Raw genomic sequence first — 17937 nt, 5'->3', positions numbered from 1 at the left:
CAGAGTATAAAAGGAACCAGCCCAACTCAGTCTGGGCAGGTTGCTGAAGGAGGAGGATGCAGACTGCAGGCTCTCTGCAGGGAGTTGCTACAGGCCCTGGCTACAGAGCCATGGCACACACAGCTCCAGATGGACTCTGCAGTGCCTGATGAGCCCAGAGAAGGGACCGCGCCATCAGGAGCTACACCACTTGAGGGCCCCAGAAACCCGTGGGAACCGTGGAACCTCATCAAGGGAGAAAGGGTAGGAAGCAGCCCAGGGAACATAGACATTTCTCCAGTGAGTGAACCGGGGAACTAGTCAGTGTGTTTCAGGAGGATCCCCACTGACTCAGTGTTGAGCACCCCCACTGCTGCCAGGGCCCTGGGCTGGGACTCAGAGGAGCAGGGAAGGCCCGAGTCCCCCCACCCTGGGCGCCACACACCCGTAAGTAGTGCCCCATTCCCCAAAGGTCACTCGGCCACACAATCCCACCGAGGTGGGTTACGTTATTGATTCTGGCCATTAGGCCCGGATGCCCTTATTGACTCTGGCCACTAGGCCGTACTGCCATGTTTTATAGTCAGGGTCATGAACACAGGACTTAACTGGCTGCTATACAGTTTTCTTTCCCTTCTCACCATACGTGACCCAGCACATGGGATGGAGTGTACCTACCCCGCAGCACTCCCCCTATGTCTTACAGTGGAAGTGGAAAATGACCAACCCCCCCACTTCACTTACAAATTGAAAGAACAAATCAAATAAAATAGGGATCAAACCTGCAGCCTCTGTGCCATTGTTTCCAACCCTGACGCATCCAGGCTGGCTGAGATATGCACCATATTTAGCTAAAGATGCAGTGAAGGTTGTCTGATGCCAGCAGCAGGTCTGCTCTGACTACTGTGCACGCACGATGTACCATGCTAGCGGTGGTAAAAGTTCCTAGTATGATCTCAGAGGCACATAGCCATTTTCTTTTATAGCGGATTTAGTGGTGGTGAAAGGAACTGGATCAACAGCTGTGGACACAGAAATAACATCTCTGTCCCCAGTACAGATACAGCAAAGGCAGCAACACAGGAAGCTTCCACATACTGCCCTGGCTGATATGCCTCAACTTTGTGCCAGAAGGAATCTCTCTCAATATGAGCCCTTGTGTCTTAAGTCCTTCACAGACTGCTCACAAAAGCAGCTGGGTTGGTACTGAATGCAGAGATGGTTTGTGATGGGAATACCTTTCCACCAGGAACTGGATTGTAACCATCAGCACTTTTCACACAGGAAAATGCTCAGCCAGCGACTGGTAACAACTTCCATGTACTCATGAGATACAAATGGGTGCATTTTACACCTGCATATGAGGCATCAGCCTAGACCGGGGTAGTCAACAGGTGGACCACGGGCCAAATGCAGACCGCCAGACACTTTTGAACAGACCCTGAAATCTTTTTATTTACTTATTTATTATTATCATCATTATTGTTATTTTTTTAAAATTATTTTCTCTGGAGTCTAGACCTTGACTATACCTTGACCAAGAAATTTGGACCTTGACAAAAAATAATTGATTACCCCTGGCCTAGACTGCAGGGGAAATCATTGGTGTTAGGTTAGTCAAACAGAGACGGGGGAAAATGGAAGCTAGCAGCAACAAATTTATTTGATCTATCCTCTAGCCATCTAATCTTCAGCACTGGGTAAAGATGTGCTGCAGTATTCTTCACTCAACCCCACCTAGGGACTAAACATTATACTGCAGTTTACACTGTCCATCACATTTCTCCCCTTTTTAATTTTTCTTTTCTGCATTTTTACAATTTTAAAACTAAAACTTTTTCTTCAAAATTAACTTTTAATCCTAACATGCCTCCATCTGTTACTCATCCTTAAATGGCACTGTTGTTTTTTAACTATACAGCCACTTGGTGACTAGACAGTCTTTTATTGGCAATGGCTTTCTCCGGCAGGTTTGGAATAGGTGAATCTACTCCTTATTCTTCATCTGCAATTTGCAGAGTTTGCTCAGTGATTATACAATCTTTGAAACAAACTGTTGAACTCCCCAGTTTGTCTCAATAGTGTATGATCTGGGTGATGCATATATATATATATATATATTTTTTACTTCACAACAGCTGGAGTGTTCCATCCTTTTCCTCCATCCAGTTTGACACAAACAGGGCCACCAGGTTCCAGATGTCTTTTACAAAAGTATTCCTAAGCTCTTTTTGCCCTTTGATGTTAGTTGATTATTCTTCTGATGTCTGCCTCTTTGGGGCTAGAATCTTTTACAGGGTTGGAAATGGGTCCTGAGTAGCCTTCCCATCAGGAGTTGGGCTGAGCTATAAATGGTAGCAATTAATGGTGTTGATCTATTGCGCATAAGAACTAGGAATGGATCTTCCTGCTTCAGTATTTTCTTGGCTGTCTGTACAGCTCTCTCAGCCTCTCCACTTGCTTGCAGGTAATACAGGAAGCTAGTGATGTGTTCAAAATAATATTTTGTTTAGAATTACTTAAATTTAGCTGCGGTGAATTATGCATTGTCCATTACTAGTTGTCCTGGAATACCAAAATGTGCTACTGTGCTCTTTAATTGCTCAATAATATTGAGACATATTGCATCTTTCAAATATATTATTTAAATACTGTATATATAGAAAAATAATCCACTGCAACTAGGTAATGTCCTCTGAATTCACAAAAGTCTGCTGTTAGCCTCTTCCAGGATCTGTCTGGTAGAAGTGTTGTCATTAGAGGCTCTTTGCATTGTGCTGGTCTGTTAGTTCTGCAATATTCACAGGAGGATACTTTATTTTGTCATGTTCTTACTGATTCCAGGCCATCACACTGACTGATTGGCCTGTTCATGCTATTTATTTGGTCCTTGATATCCTTCATGGATGAGGTCTAGAATTTCTCCTCTCAAAGCACTGGGGATGACAGTGCAATCATCTTGAACTCATTTAATTGTCCTCATACAGCAAAGTAGTCTAGCAAAGTTATGAATTTAAGCTCCCAAACTCATCTTTTAAAAGTGTTGTGCAGGTTTCCTTTGAGGATGAGGACTGAGAGGTCAGATATAGAGTGATTACTTTGTAAAAAGTGTTCACTCACAGGTGATGTGGTGTTTTGTCATTTATCATTTTCCTGTGTGAGTTCATTCGAGAGTGTAGTGATTGTCAGGTTTCACCCACATAGCTGTTATAGGGGCATTTAGTGCACTGGATGAGGTACACCACATGTGATAGGCATGTATAGGACCCCTAGATTTTGAAAGGTGTGTTTTGGGGTATTGATCATTGTAGCAGCGGAGATATGTCTGCAGGGTTTGCATCTGTTCTGGCAGGGGGCCTGGTGGCGCTTTGAGTTGATGTGTCCTGGTCTGTGGGGTAGCCTGGGAGCTTAAATTCATAACTTTGCTAGACACTAAAAATCCTGGTCTTAATATGATTTATGACTTATTACAACACTATGTAACCCACAACCCCCCTTTTAGTCCTATGATTTCAGCGGTGTTAACAGGCTGCTTCATCTTGAATTGTCCCTTAGAATATGTGCTAACTACTTATGCTAATCTAGTTGTTCAACGTTGTATTTAGTTGTGATACCCTAAGTAGCCAAAACATGAAGGGGCATATGAATGTTTAGCATATCTGGCACATAAATACCTTGCAATGCTGGATACCAAAGTGCCATGCGAATGTCTGTTCTCACTTTCAGGTGACGTTGTAAACAAGAAGCAGGCAGCATTATCTCCTGTAAATGTAAACAAACTTGTTTCTCTTAGCGCTTGGCTGAACAAGAAGTAGGACTGCATGGATCTGTAGGCTCTAAAGTTTTATATTGTTTTGCTTTTGAGTGCAGTTATGTAACAAAGAAATATCTACATTTGTAAGTTACGCTTTCATGATGAAGAGATTGCACTACGGTTCTTGTATGAGGTGAACTGAAAAATACTATTTCTTTTGTTTATCATTTTTACAGTGCAAATATCTGTAACAAAAATAATATAAAGTGAGCACTGTACACTTTGTATTCTGTGTTGTAATTGAAATTAATATATTTTAAAATGTAAAAAATTCCAAATGTTTAGAAAATGTCAATTGGTTTTCTATTGTTTAACAGTGCGATTGAAACGACATTTAATCGTGATTAATTTTCAAAATCACGATTAATTTTTTTGAGTTAATCGCATGAATTAACTGCAATTAGTCAACAGCCCTAATGTAAACCTTTCCATCTTCCTCTAGCCTATTGGCGTTTGAGTGTGATGCTGGGCTCTGTGACAGTGTGTCTGCTATTATCAGATTTGTACCAGGAATATATTCAATGACTGAGTTAAATTGCATTAGCTTAATCAACAGACATTGGCATCTCAGAATCTTTTCTGTTGATAAGAGTTACAAGAGGTTTATGGTCAGCTATCAGTGTAAAGGACCTCAACCCACACAGATATCTGTGGAAGTTCTCACATGCCCATACCCTTGCCAGGCACTCCTTTTCATTCTGCAGAGATTGTTTTTTCCGTAAGTGTATGAGAGCAGAGAGCAACTGGCTTCCACTCAGATCCATGTAGTTGCAACAACATACCACCAAGGCCATAGCTACTGGCTTCAGCACTGACCATTGTGAGTTTTACATCATAGAATTTTAAAACGGGAGCATCTTAGATAATTTCTTTTACCTTTTTGAAGGCATTCCCTTGATTTGGCCCCCCTAGCGAGGATGTATTGAACCTTAATAGTTCATTCAGTGGTTTAGTCACTGTGGCAAGGTATTGGTGAAGATAGTTTACCATCCCTAGTATGCATCTTAGTTCTGCTACATTTGTTGGTGCATTCAGTTCTGTAATTGCTTTTACTTTCTCAGGGTCAGGACTAATTCCATTCTTTATTATTTGTCCCAGCGATTCAGTTTGGTGTAGGCAGAAAACGCGCCTTTCTTTCTTTAACTTGAGTCCAGACTCACAGATTAAGTTCAAAACTTCACTGAGAGTTTTGTCATGTTCTTCCATTGATGACCCATATACTAATGTCACCCACATAAGCAACACTCCCATTTAATTGTTCAGTAGCTTGGACGTCTTTCTTTGGAAAATGTCAGGAGCGCTTGTAATCCCAAAGTGTAATCTTTGAAAGCAAATTCTCCCAAATGGTGTAATGAATGTAATCAATCTAACAATCTCTTTGGGTAAGGGAATTTGCCAGAAATGACCTGAGGCATCTAGCATGGAGAATACAGTAGCTCCAGCCACTTTAGAAAAGATGTTCTTCTAGTATTGAGAAGATATATTTTGCTCTGACTACTGATTCAGTAAGTCTTTTAAGATTTGCACAGATTCATATTTTCCCATTTTTTCTTTATTGAAGGTACCGTTGGAACCCACCATGCAGTTGGCTCAAAGATTTTCTCAATTATGCCATGCTTTTCCATTCTCTTTAACTCCGTTTCTTCTTTATGAAGTAACAGGATAAGAATTCCGTGTGGCACATAAGGTTCAGCATTTTCTCCTAAGATTATTTCTACAGCCTCTCCTTTTAAAGGTCCAATATCACCAAATATTCCATCAACTTCTTCCACCTTTCTCACCCATCATGGCAACCACACTGCCACTGAGGAGATTCTCAGCCTCCAGTCCTCGAATCATATACACACTAAAATTAAAGCTTTTGTGTTTTGTATGTTGTTTCTGTGGAAAACTGTCCAATTCAGCTCAAAATACCTCCAGGGCTATCTAGGACAGTATCTGCTAGTTTCAGCTGTGGGAGAGGTTGAAGTTGATTACAACTCCTGATATGACTGTTACAATGTACATCTGCACTCAAATCTATTTTAAGATGAACAGTTTTTCCACAAATATTCAGTTCCATCCTCTAGACCGGCTCTGTGTCATTACACATGATTGATCCCAGGAAAAATGGCTCTTGACTCTCAGTGGTCACTTTCAGTATTGCCTTTGTGTGGCGGACAGTGGCAAAATGTCAAATTTTTGTGTATTTATGGTATTTGGCTCCTTTAGCTGGGCAATCATCTTTTGGACTGTGATCTTTCCCAAATCTTGTGCATCGAGTCTGAAAAGTGTTATATTTTGCCTAGGGCTAACTCCATCATGCCTTGAGGATTTATGAGTTGCTTTTTGCTAATGTGACTCTTTTTCTAAGTCACTTCCTCTAGGTTTCTTTCTGGTGGCCATTAGTTTCTATTTTGGTTTGCAAACATTTTGTCTTGCCATTTCTACTGCATCGTGAAGGCTTAAATCCAAAGGTGCTGACTTTTTTATTTTTCCCCAGCGGTGCTCCACCCCACTCCATCCTGAGGTCCCATCCCTACTCTGGCCTTTCCCTCGAGGCACCGCCCTCACTCCACCTCTTCCAGCCCCTGCTCCACATTCTCCCCTGAGGCCCCCGCCTGCCTGCCACTCGCTGCTCTTTGCCCTCCCCTAAGCACCTCCCACACCTGCAGAACAGCTGATCTGCATGGGTGCTTGAGCTATGGAGCACCCATAGAGTCGATGCCTATGATTAAATCTCTTTTCATTTTCAGTTTCTCTGACAGCCCTTTGTCTAAAAATGCCAGTCGCTTCTCTGTCTCTAATAGGCTCTTCCTTTTTGTCTTTAAAATAACTTTTCTGCCATGTCATACAAGCCTCTTATAAAAGATTCCACAGAGTCCCTAGGCTTTTGGACACACTGGCAGAAACATGCTCACTCATAAATCACATTGTGCTATGGTATAGAATGCTCATCAAACTTAGCCAGCACCACAGCATAATTGTTCCTGGGGCTTTCTTCTCCAAAGGCAAAAGATTTAAAATATATTCAGCTTCACTGCCCATGACAGAGAGAATTAACCTGCACCTCCCCCATCTCCTCATGGAGTTTAGTTGCGATACAAAACATGTTTCAGAGTAGCAGGCGTGTTAGTCTGTATTCGCAAAAAGAAAAACCAATCATAAACCAATTGGAGAACACTTCATTCTCTCTGGTCACTCGATTACAGACCTAAAAGTTGCAATATTACAACAAAAAGTCTTCAAAAACAGACTCCAATGAGAGACTGCTGAATTGGAATTAATTTGCAAACTGGATACAATTAACTTGGGCTTGAATAGAGACTGGGAGTGGATGGGTCATTACACAAAGTAAAACTATTTCCCCATGTTTATTTCCTCCCCCCCCCACTGTTCCTTAGACGTTCTTGTCAACTGCTGGTAATAGCTCATCTTAAGTGATCACTCTCCTTACAGTGTGCATGATAAACACCCATTGTTCCATTGTTCCATGTTCTGTGTGTATATAAATCTCCCCACTGTATTTTCCACTGAATGCATCTGATGAAGTGAGCTGTAGCTCACGAAAGCTTCTGCTCAAATAAATTGATGCAAAACATGCAAATCAATGTCCAATGAGGCCAGGCTGATGGTCTGTCAAAGCTGAAGCTCCCAAAACATTAACATTTTGATGAAATACTGCCATTTCTATTGTTTTTCTTCTGACTCCATGTCAGGTTAGTCATGCAGAGACGAGGGCAAAATGGACACTAGCAGCAACAATTTTATTGTGGAAAAAGATGCAGACTGTCTCTGTTGCTCAGGTAGATGCATGGCCATATTCTTCACACAATGCCACCTAGTGGCTAACCGTTACAATACAGCTTAAACTTTCCATCACAGTTTGAGCGGGAGATATGGGCCAAGTCTAATAAAAGGACATACCTTGTGTCCAGTAATATTGTTATGCATATTTGCTGCACAGGGCTACAGCTGTAGCGTAAACATAAACAGGGTTTTTCTGCTGAGCAGTTGGGAATGGCCAAGGTGAGCTAAAGATTCTCTCAGTCATCAATCTTGTCTTATCTCTTTAACCCCAATTAACACGAGATATAAATGCTGAGAACAACCAATCACATTGCAAAGAGGTGCACCGCTTCTATAGCTTGCCACTAGGAGCAATGTCTTAGTCAGGTGATAGAATTCTTCTTTACAGGAAACTGCCAGCAGAGAAGAATTTGCCCCTTCTGTGAATGTGTGTGTTTCAGTGGGGCTGGGCAGTGGAGCAGGTCATGTGATATTTGCTAAAAGACCTGATTGTAAAAATAAGAGGGTGAACCAACACAAACGAGCAAAGAATGCCAGCATATCAATGGGCAAAACTCTGAGTGTCTGCTTTGGCAGGATACAAGGGCCTTAAACTGTAAGCGACATGTACACTCACTTTAAAGCCCTTAGAGAGAGACAGAGCAGTCCAAAGGGGCTTTAACATCAATGAGAATTGGGCCCCACCTGCATTAGAAAATATCAAGCATTATTGGGGAATTTGAGGCTACCCACAGGCAATTTTAACTGACAAAACTGAGGCTTTGAGGCAGATAGAATAACAGGGCCAGATTCTGCTCTGAGTTACATAAGGGTTAATCCACAGTCCAGCAGCCCCACTGAAATCACTGGAATTACAGTGTTGTAAATAGACTCATAGACTTTAAGGTCAGAAGGGACCATTATGATCATCTAGTCTGACCTCCTGCACAATGCAGGCCACAGAATCTCACCCACTCACTCCTGTAACAAACCCCTGACCTATGTCTGAGCTATTGAAGTCCTCAACTCATGGTTTAAAGACTTCAAGGTTCAGAGAATCCTCCAGCAAGTGACCCGTGCCCCAAGCTGCAGAGGAAGGCTGCCAATCTGCCCTGGAGGAAAATTCCTTCCTGACCCCAAATATGGCAATCAGCTGAAACCCTGAGCATGTGGGCAAGACTCACCAGCCAGACACCCAGGAAAGAATTCTCTGTAGTAACTCAGATCCCACCTTATCTAGTGTCCCATCACAGGCCATTGGGCATATTTACCGCTAATAGTCAAAGATCAATTAATTGCCAAAATTAGGTTATCCCATCATACCATCCCCTCCACAAACTTATCAAGCTTTGTCTTGAAGCCAGATATGTCTTTTGCCTCCACTGCTCCCCTTGGAAGGCTATTCCAGAACTTCACTCCTCTAATGGTTAGAAACCTTCGTCTAAATCTAGAGCACTGGAGAGCAGATTCTGGCTCCTAATGGGGTATGCTTTATTTAACGCTGACAATTCCTCCAGCATATTCAAATGTAGCAGGACCTCTGCCAACACACACAAACATTTGCTTGTTACAACAATCCTTTCTTATTTTTTGCTCCTGTTTATTCTGGAATTTGAAAGGAGGCTCCCACTCCCACTATATGTATGTTTACACTTGAGTCCCTTGGGCTATTTACACCCGAGGACAAAATAGTACAAGCAGAGGAATCAAAGTCACATACTCCTGTGTTCTAACCCCAGTTTTGCTACTAACTTCTCTTGGCTTTAGACAAGTCACTGGATCTTTCTGTCTCTGTTCCCATAATAATACCTCCCTCCCTCACATGGGTATTCAGGAGACAAACTACCTTACAATAATACCTACCTCCTATATAGATCAGAGTGCTTTACAAAGAAGGTCAGTGTCATGATCCCCATTTTACAGATGGAGAAACTCTAGCACAGAGAGCTGCTTTGGTGGGGCAAAGGTCACCCAGCATGACTGTGACACAGGTGGGACTAGAACCCAGTTCTCCTGAGGCCTAGTGGTGCTCCACTAAGCTACATTGTTTGCCTTAGTGGGATAAGCACAGATTTTCAAGAAAGCGAGCGCGCACCCTCTGAAAATCAGGGTCTTTAAGGTTTCAGGTTTCTCAATTTGGGCAAAATCACTTGTCAATTTTTGAAAATCCTGGCCATAAAGTGATTGAATGTGACAGCACTACATAAGTGGTAATAATAATTATTATTATACTTATTGCAAGAATTTAGTAGTGTCTATGGCCCATTTCTTTTATTGACTTTTTGTGATTGGTCGTTGATGAAGATTCCTCCTTCAATCTATTAATGGTACTATTTAAAGACCCGTTTCAGCAAGTGTTCTATCTTTTGAGAGTGGAATAGTTGGCTTTTTTTTTCCTTTCTCCCTTCATACATTGGCATTTGAGAATGTGAAGAGTGTCTGCCTGGCTGTGCTATGGGTATTCAAATATCCAGAGTGGACGATATCGAAATATTGGCTTTTCAAATACCAGAAATGGTAACATCCTTTCTGTCAGCTACTAGAAATTGCATTTTCTTCTAAAATATACAATGCAGCCAAATTGTTCCAGACTTCTTGGCATTGGTGGGAACAATTTTTCTGTTGCTTGATTAATGGGAAGGAGCACAGAAGGTCTCAGACAGATTTTTACATGTGCAGTAGAAAACAGTAATGGCCACACCAGGGGGTGGAGCTAGCAAATATGTTGTGGGCTGTTCCCAGCAATTCTAACCCTAACTATTCCCACTCCCTCAACTTACTTTCATATCTGTAATTGGTTAGAGATGCAACTGTGCTTAATGCTCCCAAATGAGTCAATGAAAGACATCAGGGGCCAAATTTTCCTCTCAGTTACACTTAAACATGTGTGGAGTAATACCCTTGACTTCATAAGGACTGTAGCATTTGGTTTTCTGCATTGGATCTAAATCCTGGCCCTGGAACATCCATAGCACAAAGTCTGGCATCTCATCCAGGCTCCATGGCCATAGAGGCTCTCTCTAAGCCTTTCCCTTTGAGGAGCTTGGCTGGCAGGTTCTTGCTGACATACTCAGGGTTTAACTGATCACCATACATGTGGTTGGGAAGGAATTTCCCTCCTGCTCAGATTGACAGTAACCTTGCGGGGCGGTTTCACCTTCCTCAGCAGCACATGAGTGAGAGGGTCACTTGCCAGGATTATCCGGGTATATCTCACTTAAACATTTCCCTGCTATTGCTTGGACCTCAGGCAATGGTGCAGCTTGGTTCCTCCTATGCTCTGCCTGTGGTACATTATAGTCTAGTCTCCTGTGTGTTGTGCTGCTTTGGTCTGGTTTTTGTTGTTGGGCTTAGTGTGGGTGCTGGGTAGTGCTAGTAGCCTGTGACATACAGGAGGTCAGACTAGATGATCCCTTCTGGCCTTAAACTCTATGGTTCTAAATCTTGAGTAGCTACATCGCACCTAAGAAAGCATCTGTAATGATCCTTGTATGTCATGATCCTGTAATGCATCCTTATATATACTTATTAACATAGTAAAAAAACTCCTAAGGTGATAAGATGATTTTCTGGCTTTATGAGACCTCCACATGACTTATTTCTTTCAAAAGAAGCTTTGCTTTACAACATTAAGTTCAAACTAATCAAATGTGCTAAGTACCTGGATTTTTGTTGCCCTATTTACAAATTGTGAAAAAAGCTGGTTGAAAAAGGAGCTATGTGGCCAATCTCAATACATTTATCGAACATTTTCTTTAACAGAATCAGAGATTGACATTAGAAGTGGAGTTGGGGGAATTTTTTGGCAAATAGAAATTTTGCTGAAATTGAAGCCCTGAAATATGAATATTTTCAGGGCTTCAAAACTATTTGCAAATTGGAGGCAAATTCAATGAATACTTTTGGCCAAGGAAAAAAAAAAACCCTGAAAAAATTGTTTTGAAAAGGTTGAAATGTTTTCTTTTGGCTTTTTATTTCAAAATGACATTTTATTTTCAAATTTGGCCACTTTTTTTAAAAAAACCATGCACACAAAAGAGGGTGGAAAATACCTTAAAACATTTGACTTGAAATGAAAAACAAAGTTTTGAGTCCCCCAAAATTGTTTCAGTTGATTCAAAATGATTTTTTTTTTTAGTTTTTTGATTTGACAATTTTTTTTAAAATTGGTTTGTTTGAATTGAACCAGATTTCCCCCTCCTAGATTTTTCAGCTTGGCTCCCAATCTGAAAAATCCATGATTCATCCAGCTCTCATCAGAAGGGACCTCCTGTGTTAACTGAATGATATACAAGAGAGTAGCAGGTGGTTACAGATCCTGCTGTGGGCTGACAATATTTGTTTCATGCTGTAGATGCATGAATGAAGCCTGATTCTGATTTACATTGGGGCTGCTTTATTGTTCTGGCAGTGAAAAGAAGCTTTATAGTGTCTGTAATTCATATTTACATGCACTTTCAGACTCCCTTCCACTGCCAGATGGCTATAAAGTGGCTTCAGTATAAAGAAGAATCAGGCCTCTGCAATGGGGTTTACAAACCCCATACTGAACACAGAGAGAGGGGGGAGGAAGGTCTCTCCTGTTTACGAACAAGCAGCTTGATCACACCCCCCACGCAGCTGCTAGAGCTGCTAAGCATGGAGGCAGGCACCCACAGCTGCAACCAATAGAGAAAACAAGACCTGCTATAAAGGGGAGAGCACAGGGATGGAAAGGGGAAGTACAAAGGCCTAAGATAGCATGGGGGTAATAGCTCTGCTTCAAGCTGCTTCCAAGAAAAATAGCCAGGAGACTGAAAGCCCTAAAATTGAAGGGCTGACAGACTCAGTTGGAGGTGAGGATCTGGTAACTGATCTGAGTGAGAACAAACTAAGGAGGGTCAGTTAGGCAAAGATGAGATTCCTAGAAAGATCACACCAAAAAGCAGTGACACCTCCCAGCACCAAAATACATGCCCCCCCCCACACCTCTGAGAGTACAAAATGCAGTGCAACAGGTGCAGTTCTCTCCAACAATGATGGGGTGGATCTTGGTGGGCTGTGTGTGGATTGCACATCGTCGGCACAGAGCTCAGCTCTTTTGAGGAGGGGGTCTCCCTTTTGTGGCATGGGCAGGAACTGCTACTGTAAGGATAGGAGTACTTGTGGCACCTTAGAGACTAAGCTTACGCTCAAATAAATTTGTTAGTCTCTAAGGTGCCACAAGTACTCCTCCTTTTCTTTTTGCAAATACAGACTAACACGGCTGCTACTCTGAATACTGTAGGGATCTTAATCCTCCACCACCATGGGGCGGGGAGCTACGTAAGCTCCTATGGAGCCCAGTGCAGTCACTGTGTAGGAGAAGGTTATGTGGAGCGGCTGTCCGGCTGGAGACAGTCCGTTTCTCTGCCCTGCTCTTGTGCATCAGCCCAGCCCCTAGTGAAGTTACTCAGATTGTGGAGTGCTGGATTTTTGCCCAAGAAAATATTAATGGGTGAAAATTTTGACACATTAACATACATTTATTATAAATTAATATAACTATGGATTCTCCCCCCCCCCCCCGAGGGGAAAATAAATGAAAGAGGGAAATTGCTTCTAAAACTCACTAGGCCGTTTCTAATCTCACATCAGTGTAACTCATTGACTTCAATGGAGCTACTCCAGATTTATGTTGATATCAATCAGAACAGAATCAAGGCCTTTGACCGGGGGCCCACAAAATAAGTTTCACCAACGGGAATTGCCAAAATAGGATGCCACTCAGAGTAGACTGTGCAAATGTTCAAAATAGAGCTGGTAGAAACTTGGAATTTGTGCTTCATGGGAAATTTCAACAAAATTTATCTTTGTTCCAGATTGGAATGAAAAGAAATATCTTTTACAATTTTCTGCAATATGGAATTTCCAAAGAATTTCAGTTTTGAAAATTTTGAAATGTCAATATTTCATTTAATGACAGGTTTCAGAGTAACAGCCGTGTTAGTCTGTATTTGCAAAAAGAAAAGGAGTACTTGTGGCACCTTAGAGACTAACCAATTTATTTGAGCATAAGCTTTCGTGAGCTACAGCTCCGATGCATCCGATGAATCCGATGAAGTGAGCTGTAGCTCACGAAAGCTTATGCTCAGATAAACTAGTTAGTCTCTAAGTTGCCACAAGTACTCCTTTTCTTTTTGCGAATATTTCATTTAGAATTTTATTTTAGTTCATTTCATTTTTTATCTTTTTACATTATTTCATGACATGTTGGTAACAGTAGTAGTGCATAATGTGTTAAAATGTTAGACTTTTTCATTACAAAACAAACAGGAGACACTTTGATCCAGGAAAAAGATAAGATGTTTCACTCAGTATTAAGTAGCAGGTGCCCTTAATGACTTTAAAAATAAAAACAGAATATTCAGCTATGTATTATGTCCTATTATGAGATTGGTACTGTATAATATGCCTACTGATATGTCATGAAGTAATGTAAAAATAATAAAAATGGGAAAAAACCCTATATAATATCCAAGATAAAATTGTGAAGTCTTTCTCATCACTAACTTTCCAAAATGATTTTTTTTTTTTTAATTTTTTCTCTGCAGGAATTTTCACTGAAGTGATTATAATTTTACAAAAAATAACTAATTGAAATAGCTTTTTCTGACAAACTGTTTTGACCATTTTTTTTTTCTGTTCTGCTCTAGTTTTAACATAGAATTTGGCATACCACTTGGTTCCCCTCGGTGGGGCTTCAACGTGTCCATTGGTTCAGCTAGGCTCTTTGGGCAGGACCCCTTCTTGATCCGGGGTGGGGGGGATAAGAGGTGCAATCTCTCAAACACCATTCATTTATGGCACCAAAGTGAGATGTCAGTCTAGTAAATTGTGCAGATCTGTGATTCCCCTTTCTCACAGGAAGAATGAAATGGTTAACAATGTTGCCACTTAAATAATCATCACTGTACCTCTGAATTAACCCCTCTCTGAGATGAATAGGGCAGTTCACACCCCTCACGTCTATTGTTCCATGCTCTGTGTAGACTCATCTATGCATTAGTTACACAGGGGTCACATTTTTGGGGTTTTCTTTGCAACCATAACACTTAAGGACTTATTTATGTTTAAAATAAAAGCGGAGATTCTGGAGAATAAGTAGTTTCAGAGAGGTGGTGGTGGTATGGCGTTAGAGAATGATCTGGCTGTTTCCGAGCCCTGCTTTTGACTCTCCTCTGTGCTGCGCAATGAAGGAGAGTACAGGGCTCTATATTATTAATTCTGTCAAGTGTTTGTGCTATACTTGTATGAAGGACAATATGCCAAGCAATTATTCATCTGGTTCCTTCTCTGGTTCCTGAATTGCATTTGCATTTTTAAAGTTAATTTTGAAGAATTGCTTTCATTTTTCTGGCTCGTAGGGCTAATAACAATAATACAATACAATAAAGCAGTCCTAAAACTATCAAGCAGAACCATCAGTCTTTGGATCTAAAACTCGACAAGTCTAACTTATTCAATAAATTGGACATAATGTTGATCTCACACACGCTGGTGTAAATCAGGAGTAAAGCCACTAAAGTCAATGGTGTTATATTGGTGTAAGTGAGATTGTAATCAGGCCTGTTGTTTTCAAGAGAGCATTAGTTAGTGAAAAAGAAGAAGGCTTTGTCTAGAGGAGGGTTTTGAAACCCAAGTCTCTTTGGGTATTCAAAGAAAACTTCCTTAAAATTTTTCCAAAGCTGCATACAGCAGGGTTTCTTGTATCTTCCTCTGAAGCATCTGGTACTGTTCATGGTTAGAGACATGAATCTGAACAGGATGGCCCACTGATCTGATGCCATGTGGCAACTGCTATATCAAATATTTACATATTCTAAAATGTATCCTGTATGATTTAATTCTGTACACTTGGAAAGAGTGAAATACTGACATTTTCTTATAGGGTGTAAATGGATGAAATTCCATTGAGGTCTATGGAGCTCTGACCATTAACACTGGCAGCAAATTTGGCCCTTTAACTTTAACATAAATTTTTGCATCATTGTTACCAAAATGTTGACTGGTGATTTTCCTATTTAAAAAATTACAAACTTATATGTACTTTAGAAATGATTGCTAAATTCTTACTAGAAGTTACTTTTCTAACCGTTAAGAAATTAAAATAGGTTTTTGCAGTTCTATGGACTTAAAAATCAGAGGACTTAAAAATGCTTTACAAATAATTATTACATCCCTTCCACACCTCTGTGGAATAGCTATTCCCACTTTACAGTTGGTGAATGGGAGCTTTAGGGTGCTTGTTTTCAAGTGGGGAAACTGAGGCACAGAAGTCTTGCTCAAGGTCTTAAAGGCCAAGATGTTTAAAATGGGGGCCAACAGCTGGACTGCTAAATCCATATTTAGGCACCTGAATAAATGATTTTTTTAAAATGCTATGCCTCCAGCACCTCTCATTCACCTCAGGAGGAGCTGCTTGTTGCTCAGCTCTTTTGAAAATCAGGACACTTATTTACGCCTTCAGAGCATGAATTTGGGCACTTGTTTTAAAAAATCTGGATCCGGGGAGAAGTAATGCTGTTCCAACCTTGCCTCACACACAGGCCCAGTCGGGAACTTTCACAGCACTGTGGAACCCTCACTCCTTTTCACAGCGCTGAAAGCCAGCCGGCTGAACTCCACATACTGCCGTTACTTTTCAGGGAACATGGTTCCGATTTATGGAATTGCAGGCAACAAAACTTGCAGCCTCTGCTGTCTGCCGACAAGCAAAGGTGGTTCCGAGCTCTGCAAGGCCTTCCCAGGTAGCTCCAGTGTCCCATCCCTGGCAAAGAGATAACAGTGTGCTCCTTTCCGGCAGAGGAGGAGACTACCAGAACAGTCACACGGAAATACAAAACCACGTTTTAAAACGGGAACAAAAGAAGGGAAGCCGCTGGTGGGCTGAAGAATTTTAACCGGAGGCAGGACGTTAACCAGATTTTTAAGCAGAGGCCGAACTGCCATCTTTAGGCACACAAATAAGTGGCCTGATTTTCAAAAGTGTGGAGCCCCTTGTAGCTTCTGGTGATTTTTTTTTTTTTTTTTTGGTTAAACCTCTTCTTTATTCTACAGAACTGCACATTGCTTTCAGGAGAATCGGTTTAGGGCCGGGGACTCCATCCTCTTCTTAACACTAGGGCAGGTTTGAAAGAAGGGCTGGCAAAACTCGCAGGCAACAAAGCAATGGAAGAGAACCCCCGCATTTCTATCCCGAAGGAGGGGAACTACCCCCCCCCAGCCCCCCGGAATCATGACATCGTTCAACACCCACTACCCACCAGTGCACATACCTCTTCCCAGTCCCCGAGGCAAGCGTCTGTTCCTTTGCCTCTCAGTCACCCCACTGGAAAGCACCTCCGGGACGGCAGCAGTCATGGTGGAAGCCACACTGCATGTTGCTCGCGGCTCTGCTGCCTGGACGTGTAAATGTCTCGGGGTGAGCGGGCGGTCTTTGTGTGTGCCTCTTTTTCCTTTGCTGGAGAAAGGGATGACGTTTGCAGGGCTGGCTGCGGGCACCCACTTCTCTCCAAGCCCCGGAATACGTCACGTGGGAAATGGATCATGTGGGGTCCCCTCCCCCCCGCCCCGGATCAAACAATCTCGATCCCCCTCCCTTAAGCGAACAGGCAGCCGTCGCAGCACAGAGGCTGCCTCTGCCTGAGCCCCGGCTCTGCCCAGCCATGGGAACGCCCCCTGCCCCGCCCAAGGCTTTTACTCCCCGCCTCGGCTTTCCCAGATCACCAGGAGCTCGAGTCCGAGAAATGGGTAACCGGCTCTCCCCGCATCCTGCGGCCGCGGCCGCTCATCGCCCCAGGCCCTGCCCGGAGCGCCGGGGAGGGAAAATCCAGCCCCGAGCCCAGGGCAGCGGGGCTCGTTCAGGACCTTGGAGAGCGGCGCGGCGCCTTGGTGACTGGGGCCGTTTGCCCGCTTGGCAGGAGCCTCAGGCCAAGGGGGCCGCTAGGTGCACGTGCAACGCCGCGTTGCCGCGAGGAGCTTCGCTGCCGACGCCGCTGGCGAGCCCGCGATGGAGCAACCCGGCCCCCGCCCCCTCGCCCGTGCGCCCGGCTTTTCATGGCGCGAGGCGCTTGCCCTGCCCGCCTACCCCGCCCCCCCCGCCCCAGCACCGCCAGGCCGAGGGCAGGGCGGGACGGAAACCTGCCCTGGCCCCTGGTGGGGCTAAGGAGCCGCGCTGACGTGCCGGGTGCTATGGTCCGGGTGGGATTGTTGAAGAGGATGGTTTTCTTCAGTGATGGTCACCATGGGATCCTGGCAGTCGAAAGGACAAAGACACAGGGCGGGGGGGAAGGATGTTCAATTAGGTTCCCCAGCTGAGCCTTTTCTTGCCTTATTGTTACTTACAGCCCTAGTAA

General features: G+C 42.9%; 1 protein-coding gene across 7 annotated transcripts in view; it reads right to left on the bottom strand.

The window, feature by feature from the left end:
• Positions 1-17128, bottom strand: part of GPR19 (G protein-coupled receptor 19) — a 33094-nt gene extending 15966 nt beyond the window's left edge. The window contains exons 1-2 of one of the 7 annotated variants that reach the window (XM_084613734.1): positions 16858-17128; positions 3654-3741 (exon numbers count right to left, since the gene is read on the bottom strand). In XM_084613734.1, the coding sequence (XP_084469860.1) occupies positions 3654-3741; positions 16858-16942 (173 nt within the window). In that variant the 5' untranslated portion in view covers positions 16943-17128. Of the gene's footprint in view, positions 1-3653; positions 3742-16845 lie in introns of those variants that run through there. The other 6 variants (XM_084613735.1, XM_084613736.1, XM_084613737.1 and 3 more) reach the window with 6 other exon arrangements.
• Positions 17129-17937: the final 809 nt, after the last annotated feature.

Source organism: Lepidochelys olivacea, assembly GCF_965140295.1.
Source record: "Lepidochelys olivacea isolate rLepOli2 genome assembly, chromosome: 1".
Classification (NCBI taxonomy): domain Eukaryota; kingdom Metazoa; phylum Chordata; order Testudines; family Cheloniidae; genus Lepidochelys; species Lepidochelys olivacea.
This window is presented reverse-complemented; position numbering and strand designations above follow the sequence as displayed.